Source organism: Carassius carassius, chromosome 3 (assembly GCF_963082965.1).
Source record: "Carassius carassius chromosome 3, fCarCar2.1, whole genome shotgun sequence".
Classification (NCBI taxonomy): Eukaryota; Metazoa; Chordata; class Actinopteri; order Cypriniformes; family Cyprinidae; genus Carassius; species Carassius carassius.
In genome coordinates this window covers 28578065-28588450 of record NC_081757.1, presented here as the reverse complement: position 1 = coordinate 28588450, position 10386 = coordinate 28578065, and the positions used below count along the sequence as shown (strand labels likewise).

Sequence of the window (10386 nt, the reverse complement as noted above, 5' to 3'; positions counted from 1 at the left end):
TTATATTATGGAATTATGTATTTAAAGGTGAATGCATATGTTTATTAAAAGTCTATGAAACTGCACAATTTATAAGACAGGATATCCCAGTTAAAACATGAGTGTAACACGCATTCTTAAAAGTACGCATTGAACATGCAAAAATGTACAAACATAATACAAATGTATGTTTTCCCAAAGTTAGACTTAATCCAAAATATGCTAAATAGACATATTTACGCATATGCTTAAAGAAGTCTTGTTTGAAAAGGATGTAACCATAGCAACAATTCCGTTACGCTCAATATAGCGCAATGCATCGACAAAACATAACTCCTGTCATTATTCATCACTTAACGATAGATTTGTACAGCGTAAACATAATTGAAACATCTTAATGATAGCTGACGGTTGGCTAACCAGTTCTGATTTGCGCGACACCAGCCTCAGCAGAAATGTAATTCCCTTTAAAATGTCAAACCCCTTTTGGAAAGCATTTGGTATTTCGCACCCTGAACCTCCAACAGTCTCCAAATGCTCATTTCTGGAGAATACATTATTTATAGACTATTTTGCAATAAAATGCCCCTGCGAACCAAAAAAAGAAGAGACCCTCCTCAAACAGTAAAACTAAGCGATCAAGTTGAGCTTTGTTTGTCGCACAGGGAGCGCAGCGCGAAGTGGGTGGAGAGAGAGAGAGAGATACAGAGAGAGAGAGGGAGCGAGAGAGAGAGAGATTCGCGCGCAGAGTGCGGCAGATACACACGCGCTTCTGCTGCAGGTGAGAGGCGCGCGCTGGACAGAAGGACCGTCCTCGCGCTGGAATTTTAATATCACATTCCTAGCATCTCTGCCAGGATTATAACTCCGTTGTTGTTCAGTTTTGCATTTTGCCTTAACGCTGAACAACACAGTGGCACTGCAGAGAATTTTTTTTTTTTTTTCGTTCTCCGGTGCAAGTGAGAACTATTAGACGCTGAGTGGACTGGAGAAATCTTGTGCGCGCGGCACGGCACACGGAGAGGGAAGATCATTTGCGGTTCATATCCGTAGCATAAGAAGTTCTGATATTTCAGTTTCTATTCCATATAATGGGATATCATCCAGAGCGGAGAGCTCGTATCTGGGAAGACTGGATTTAAAACCTTATTAATTGATTGCGCAACGGATTGAATATCTGGCTTCGCTTCCTTTAATGAAAAGACCCGGCGATGTCAAGTCATGGCAAACAAGGAGTAGTCTCAGCAAGTAATTTATGGCATGTTTATTTCAAGCTTAATGTTGAATGAATTTGTAAAGACTTTTTGTCAGTGCTGTGTATATTTTTGAGGGAGAGCAAGATTCTAGTCTGAGAGAGAGGGAAAGACAACAGATATGCGCTATTCTGTCTGGTAACCACAGAGGGGTATCCGGTTGTGAAAACACATGCTGTGAGAAAACAGGCGCTTTAACACGAGCGAGAAGAAGGTGGAAAAGCTGTTAAACAAAATTAACGTACAGTTTTGCTGGGAAACCCGCGACGAGCAATGAGGACTACAGGCATTGTGGACTATTTAAGCTACTGCTTTCTTATTCTGCAGCTGCTGAGTCAGCCCGCAGCCAAGCAAGTGCTCCGGTACCGCCTGGCTGAGGAGGGTCCTGCCGATGTCCGTGTGGGCAATGTAGCCGCGGACCTTGGCATCACGGCTGGCATGGATGTGACTTTTACCTTAGAATCCGGCTCCGAGTACTTCAAAATCGATAACATGACCGGAGATCTGAGCACGAACGAGCGGCGGATAGACCGCGAAAAGCTGCCGCAGTGTCAAATGATTTTTGATGAGAACGAATGTTTTATAGATTTCGAAGTGTCCGTGATAGGACCCGCGCAGAGCTGGGTTGATCTCTTCGAGGGGAAAGTGATTATTTTAGACATAAACGACAACACGCCGTCTTTCCCCTCACCTGTTCTTACGCTCTCCGTTGAGGAGAACAGACCCATTGGCACACTTTATCTCTTGCCCACGGCCACCGACAGAGATTTCGGTCGGAATGGAATTGAGCGATACGAGTTAATTCAGGACAACGGCGAGAGCTCTGTCAGAAGGATCGGCACTTCCGGCACCGGCAGTGTTGACACTCACATGGGCAAGCGGAGGTTTGACGAGGGGGCGAGCCGTAGCAGCGTCTTTGAACTTCAAGTTGCTGACACAACAGACGGCGAGAAGCAGCCGCAGCTAATTATCAAAGGAGCGCTGGACAGAGAGCAGCGCGACTCTTATGAGCTGACTCTGCGAGTTAGAGATGGGGGCGACCCCCCACGCTCCTCTCAAGCCATCCTTAGGGTAATGATCACTGATGTAAATGATAACACCCCACGCTTTGAAAAGAGCGTCTATGAGGCAGACCTGCCAGAAAACAGCTCCCCAGGTGCCCCCATACTCCAGCTGAAAGCGGGCGACACCGATGTTGGTGTGAATGGACAGATTGAATATGTTTTTGGAGCAGCCACAGAGTCAGTGCGACGACTGCTGCGTCTCGACGAGAGCACTGGCTGGCTCAGTGTTTTGCACAGAATTGACCGTGAAGATGTGAGCCAGCTTCGCTTCACAGTCATGGCACGTGATCGTGGCCAGCCCCCTAAGACTGACAAGGCGACAGTGATCATCAACATCAAAGATGAAAATGACAACGTCCCCAATATCGACATCCGGAAAATCGGACGCATTTTTCTCAAAGACGGTGTTGCTAATGTGGCAGAGGATGTGATTGTCGATACACCCATCGCTCTGGTCCAAGTGTCAGACCGAGATAAAGGGCCGAACGGTATAGTGACATGCACCGTAGTGGGAGATGTTCCGTTTCAGCTCAAACCTGCTAGTGAGGTTGAGGGCGAAATGAATAAAAAGAAGTACTTTCTCCATACATCAGCACCACTTGATTATGAAGCAGTGCAGGAGTATAATGTGGTCATTGTTGCTGTTGACTCTGGGAGCCCTAGCCTCTCTAGCAACAATTCACTGATAGTCAAAGTGGGGGATATGAATGACAATCCACCAGTTTTTACCAAAAGCACAGTGGAAGTTTCATTTCCTGAAAACAATGCTCCCGGTGAGCGTGTCGTCACAGTAGTGGCCTTAGATGCAGACAGTGGCAAAAATGAAGAAATCTCCTACTCCCTGGACTCCTCTGTGAACGGAATATTTTCCATCGATGCAGACACAGGTGACATCCGTGTCAACACCATACTTGACAGGGAACAGACGGAACGATATGAGTTCAAAGTTATCGCCAAAGACAAAGGCATGCCTGTTTTGCAGGGCTCAGCCACTGTGGTAGTCCTGGTGGCAGATAAAAATGACAACGAGCCAAAGTTCATGCAGGATGTGTTCACTTTCTATATACAGGAAAACCTGCAACCCAACAGCCCTGTTGGCATGATAACGGTCATGGATGCCGACAAAGGACCAAATGCAGACATGAGTCTATACATTGAGCAACAGGAAGATATTTTCTCCATTGACAACAACACAGGTACCATATTCTCAAACATGGCTTTTGACCGTGAGCAAAAAAACACATATTCATTCCGTGTCAAAGCTGTTGATGGAGGCGATCCGCCCCGGTCAGCTACAGCCACGGTGTCCCTCTCTGTAATGGATGTAAATGACAATCCCCCCACTGTCACTTTTCCAATGAATAGCTCATACACGCTGCTTCCTCCTTCTAGCAACATAAGGACGGTGGTCAGGACTGTCTCAGCTGCTGATACCGACACAGGTATTAATGCTAACCTCAGCTACAGAATAGTGGGTGGCAATCCGTTTAAGTTGTTTGAAATTGATGCTTGGACTGGAGTTATCTTGTTAGTTGGCAAACTAGAGCAAAAACATTTTGGCCTTCATCGACTAGTTGTGCAAGTGAATGACAGTGGGGTTCCATCACAAAGCACCACCACGTTGGTCCACATCTACGTCAACGAAACGCTTTCCAACTCCACTATTGTAGAGGCACAAGTTGCCAAAAGTCTTGGTACGCCACTCAATGCTGACATTGCAGGAGACCCCAACTATGACTTGGGAAAGCAACGACTGAGCATCGCCATAGGAGTTGTGTCAGGCATCATGACAGTGATTCTTATCATCCTGGTGGTCGTCATGGCCCGCTACTGCCGTCCCAAGAACAAGAACGGCTATGAGGCTGGAAAGAAAGATCATGAAGACTTCTTCACTCCTCAGCAACATGATAAAGGCAAGAAACCCAAGAAAGACAAGAATAAGAAAAAGTCTAAACAGCTTTTATATAGCAGCATCGTCACCGTTGAGGCATCCAAGCCAAATGGGCAGCGCTACGATGGCGTTAACGAGAAACTGTCGGACAGTCCGGGAATGGGCCGCTATCGCTCCGTCAATGGTGGCCCCGGAAGCCCAGATCTTGCCCGCCATTACAAATCCAGCTCACCCCTGCCAACCGTTCAGCTGCACCCTCAGTCTCCAACGGCTGGAAAAAAGCACCAGGCTGTTCAGGACCTGCCGCCGGCCAACACATTCGTCGGCACTGGAGATAACATATCCATCGGATCAGACCACTGTTCTGAGTACAGTAGCCAAACCATTAACAAGTACAACAAACAGGTAAGAACAATATCTTTTTAATCTGATATCAATCCCATTTTTTATACTTGAATCTTCAAGCTTTATCTGAGTGCCTATAAACACCAACACTATTCAGCCTAAACTGTAATACTATCATACTGGATATATGTATTTTTAGCCTATGCTTCTGTTTCTCTGTATCGACCTGCTCCGCCTCAGAGTGCCATTTAGATGTAATGCTAAAAGCGACATGAAGGCATTCTTCAGTCAGGGATATCATATCCGCCGGGCCACCTGGGGTGCCGAGGCCACGCTGTGGACACATTGGCACGTCTTTTAGAGTAGTTGTAGGGCAGATGCGGGTGTAAGCGTTGATGACCTTTGTCTGCGTGTGTGCGTCTGAAGATTGAATGCGATCACATATGGCTCTGGTTCACAGCTATTCCGTCTCAGCAGTAGGTTTGCGTCAGGAGCGTGACCCAACCTCTTTTATCAAAACATGCCTCCTTCTTTCTCTTTTGGGGTGAGTGAGATGAAGCAGAGGGAGAAAAGCTTGAAAAAGGTGGAATGTTAGTTGTGGTGTCATGTTTTAGTGTGCTTATCCGAACAGACTGGGAACATCTGGGCAGGAGGTCAGATTTAACATTCCTGTGCACTTGTGTGTCTGGACCAATTCAGTGACCTAGCAGTGAAATCTGGCCTCCTCTCTCTCTCTCTCTCTCTCTCTCTCTGTCTGTCTCCCGTGCTCTAATCTCTCATTCTCTTTTCTATTTTTTTCTTTTTTTTACTCCATACCTCTCGTATAGTCTCCTTGTTGTTTGTGCCATTATTTAAAGCATAAAATGCCCTTTGTTACAGCAGCCATGGAATGGCTTTGTAAATTCGAAGGAACACGTGTGAAATAATAAACTCATATCATTATTGTTCCCTGTCCTGTGGAGTGCTCCGCTACTAGGTGAGGTTAATTCAAAATGAAGTCAGCCCTATCATTGTCCAGATTTGCCAGGAAAAGAACACTTGCCCTGTCGTTTCATGTGTTTTCTAAGGTGGTTAATGCATTATTGATTCCTATCTAACATGGTGTAAGTAGTGTCCTCTCTTGCATTCCAGAACAATGCCCTTTCTAAACACAAGCCACAAGCTAGCCTTCTCTCTCTTATGCATCCTCACTCATTTTATAGAATTTTCTTCCTTACAAATCTACCCTGGTTTGTGCTTTTTTCCCCATCCTCTGTGTATTTAGAAACACCTACTCTCATCTCTCCATTTTTTATGCCTGCTGCTCCTTTCCAGTATCCCACTTGTTTCTTTTTTCTCATTCTAGGTTTTTTTTTTTTTGGCTCCTTGTACAGTTTCCCTTTTTTTCTGTTGACAACTCTGTCCTGTCTCTCTTTCATCTCTCCTCTTTCTCCTACCCTCTTGAACAGTCCTCTGATGTGCTGTGTTTAGGCGTCTGCACTTCTCTGCGAAAGGAGTACTGTTGCCCATGTTTCTTTCGGACATCTCATGCATATTTAAACACAGCCTCCATTTGCTGCCCCGGCACATGTATTGTGTGTCCAAGTACTCTGTGTAGATAATTATTTATTTGCTTTTTATTTGAAAGCTGCAGTGCTTTGTACGAGCCTTCCATTTGTTTGTCCATTCAAATGTAGCAGACTTTCACAGGGTTCTGAGCAAAAGATTTCTATACTATTACCAGTTTGCAATTACAGCGTCCTTGGTATGAAGCGAGATCAAGTTCAGCGTCATTACGTACGTCCCTGCTGACAATTTAAGAGGGGCTCTTTAGATGCTTTATTGAGCGTTATCAGGAGTAGCCAACATGCCCTCGCAAAATCCCATTAAGATAGCATAATAGTCTATATCAAATACTTTATAAAGAGAAGTCATTAGAATTTCATTTTTGAGCCTAATATGATTCCAGCTTGCATTTAATGGGAGATTTTTTTTTTTTTTACTTTTATGATGACCTTCTTATTTTTCCTTTTAATTCTTTTTATCCATCTTTACCTTCCTCCCCAATCTCTTTCATTCTCTGTCACTCATCATGAAGGGAAAATGTGCCAGGCATATTCACAATGGACTCAAGCGACTAATTCACTGAATCACTGATTTGATGAGTGTCATACTGCTGTAAGGTTTAATTACAGCTGTGTGATAGGGATGCACAATAATGAAAAACACGTAATTGTTGATTTATTTCCTTCAGTACTGTAATTGGGATTATTTATGTTGATTAATAGAATTTGTGTTTATTTATTAATATATTGATTTATAGTTTATGTGGGGGGGGGGGGGGTATGGAGGGAGGGCACTCTTTTAAAGCAGTTTAATTGGTTTAAATGGATATCAATGTACAGATTCAACAGTTACATGCTTTTACTAAAATGCAAGTCAAAATGTTGCCATGGTTATCATAATTTCAATCATCGCTACTTTGTCAGTCACACAAAGAATTATAATTTAGTAGAATTACTCCACTACCACTAATGAAACATTAGCAGCATGAGAAAATACAGTTTTCTGTATATATATATACACAGAAAGTGAGTAACTCCCTTTATAATCTCTGAAGCTGTTAATCACTTCAGTTTTGCTGTCTTGCAAAAACTTATTATACATTATAATAAATAAAGCTGACTATATTACTTTTTTTTTAGATCATGTTCACACCTTGTTTGCTATAATGTGAGGATTTGAGAAAGTGTAGATCTCAATAGGTGAGCTCACTATGAGCAAAACTGAGGGGTTTATTCTAAACGGTGATTGATTGAAACACTTTTGATTGGTTATTCTATTCACCCAGACAACGGCAATGCTTTTGACACTGCAAAAACACATTTTTAGTAGTAACCTTTGATGCAACAAGGGTGATCAAACACACACACACACACACACACACACACACACACACACACACACATATATATATATATATATATATATATATATATATATATATATATATATATATATATATATTTATTAAGCTTCATTCGTCTTCAGAACACAATTTAAGATATTTTGGATGAAAACTGGGAGGCTTGAGACTGTCCCATAGACTGCCAAGTAAGTTACACTGTCAAGGTCCAGAAAAGTATGAAACACATGTTCAGAATAGTCCATATGCCATCAGTGTTTCAACCGTAATGTTATGAAGCAACACGAATACTTTTTGTACGTGAATAAAACAAAAAATAACAACTTCAACAATTCCTTTGTCAATGCTTTTCATACTTTTCTGGACCTTGACACTGTAACTTACTTGGCAGTCTATGGGACAGTCTCAAGCCTCCCGGTTTTCATCCAAAATATCTTAAATAGTGTTCCAAAGACGAGCAACATGGGGGTAAGTAATTAATGACAAAATTTTCATTTTGGGGTGAAATGTCCCTTTAAGTTTCAAAGCAGGTCACATGACATAATCGTTCTCTGGACTAGATGTACTGGTGCATGCGTACCGTATAAATTAATGATGGAGAACATACACTGCTATTAATAATGGTGTCTTGTTGTAGCTGACTCGAAATACCTAGTTTTCTGGACAAGATTAATTTTCTCTTCACAGTACAACTCCCGCTAGAGAAGTCATCCATGAAAACTACCTGTGTTTTTCTCCTTGTGAAAAGACCTGGCTTTTTTTTTTCTTTTTTTTTCTTTTTGATCGTGTTTGATTTCAGTTCTTGTGGTCTGACATCTGAGATGCTCTCTCTTTTCCCCTTCCTCTTTCCTTTTTCTGTCCAGTGGAGGGAAGGGTAAAAGAGACAGGAACTAGAAAGAGGGCCCTGTTAACAGGCTAGATAAAGGTCTCTACTGTTCTAGGTGTGTGTGTGTGTGTGTGTGTGTGTGTGTGTGTGTGTGTGTGTGTGTGTGTGTGTGTGTGTGCCTGAGTTTCTGTGTGTAAGGAGATTAGGGGGATGTAGGTAACATGAAACCAGACCACACATTTATGAGGCCACTGCACTCAATCCCGCTCAACACACACACACACACACACACACACACAAACACACACACACACACATACACACTGTCTTCTGCTTTGATAGCAGAAACTACACCAAGTTGTTTGCCCCAGACAGGTAACCGGACAACCCTAGTGTTTCCATGTCTCACTGCACATAGGACATTTAAGATGTCGTTAATTTACCTTAATGCAAGTGAGAGATGCCACCTTCCTGCTAGCCAGAAAGGTAATATTTCAAGGCGTATCATGACATTCAGCATCTAATGCTTTTCTTGGGCATTCTCTAAAAATAATTAAACTGGTTGTTTACCATTAGTAAGTGTTTTCAACTATTGGTTTAATGTTTTGTTGCATTACATATTCAGTTGGTCTGAACGCTGCTAATGTCTCTGATGGGAGAGAATTCTTTCCTTTATTAATTTCTGTCTCCTTTATAGAATTCTTCTCACTCAGCTCTATTAAGACGCAGGGGTAAAAAAGGCTGTATCCAGAATTGTTCGCGTTTTAAACTAGCGAACACTGATATATTCAATCTTTAATCATTTCCCATGATTCTGTAACACTCTAGGATCAGTGGCGACTAAATGCAGTCGAACAGCATGAGTGTCATGAGTGTCATGAGTGTCATTCACTGATGAAAAGGATTCTGGCCTATTTTGTACAAACCTTTTAATTTTGAGTCAAGATCAACATTTGAATCAAATAACTGACTGTCACTGGCTTGTTTTTTTTTTTTTTTTTTTTTTGAGAGTGCAAAATGGTTTGGTTTGTACTAATCCATCTTCATATTAATCTTGTCTGAGGGTATTGCTGAGATTTGTAAAGCTTTTTGAGGTCGTTGTGGCTTGTTTGTTGTGGTTCCAGCCTTTACGATGCTTTCCATATTGCATTTGCTTTACATACATGTATTTGGCGGACCAAAGCATCACTCATGTTGGACATGTGCAAGCAATACAAAAACACGGCCATGCAAATGCAATCACTTGGCTGTTTATGGGTATTTGTGTGTGTACTTCTGGAAGTAACCTTGCATTGCTGCTCGCAAAACATCCACGCAAATTACAGAAGCTTATTTTTTAATTAAATACAAAGTGCTTTTGCGAGTTAAAAGGTACAAATGGGTTAAGCGCATACATGTATCCAACATTTAAATAATAAAATTTTTGTAGTATTCTGTATGAATTTTAAATAGTACATTTGATTTATTTACAGTTCTTTAAAAAAAAATGTTTGTCAAGAGACTTGAGGATAAACCTTCAATCGATGAAGCAATCAAGCTGCATTTACAAGCAGCCGTATATTCTATTCATCACAATACAGAAGCGTAAAATTAACTACACGCCATCATCGTCACGTCACATTAAATTACACGCCATGCAATGGCACGGAATTGCTGGGTAATGGAGACCAGGATAGAATTAGATCAGCTGTAGGCTTGATTGCTGTGTTATTAGGGAGAGCTTGTCAGCTAAACTCCAGCACTGAATGGCCAACGCTGACCAAATCTGTAACAGGTACAGATGTGACTCAAGACAGCGCACATCCGTTGTTGTGGCTTCCATTAGGAGATAAAGAGAATGAAAGACTTTTGAAATTGATGCATATGCAAATATTACACTTTACTACAGTTGGTGACAAAAATATTAGAACACTAGTATTTTCACCAGCTAAAAAAATAGTTTTAAGTCAGTTATTTCTTTATTTTGCTGTAGTGTGTCAGTAGGAAATATCATTTTGCATTTCCAAATATCCATTTTGTCATTTATTGTAATAATCCAGTGAGATTTTAGATTGCGCAAGGAGACTGACAACAGCGAGTCACTCCTTGAAAGCTGAACATCACAGATCATCTTTGGAAAATAG

General features: G+C 41.8%; 1 protein-coding gene across 5 annotated transcripts in view; it reads left to right on the top strand.

Moving 5' to 3' along the window:
* The first annotated feature begins 716 nt into the window (after window positions 1–716).
* The window catches only part of pcdh7b (protocadherin 7b), a 118134-nt gene continuing 108464 nt past the window's right edge, over window positions 717–10386 (top strand). For 2 of the 5 annotated variants that reach the window (XM_059535549.1, XM_059535558.1), the window contains exon 1: window positions 718–4592. In XM_059535549.1, the coding sequence (XP_059391532.1) occupies window positions 1506–4592 (3087 nt within the window). In that variant the 5' untranslated portion in view covers window positions 718–1505. Of the gene's footprint in view, window positions 4593–10386 lie in introns of all 5 variants that reach the window. The other 3 variants (XM_059535541.1, XM_059535532.1, XM_059535563.1) reach the window with 2 other exon arrangements.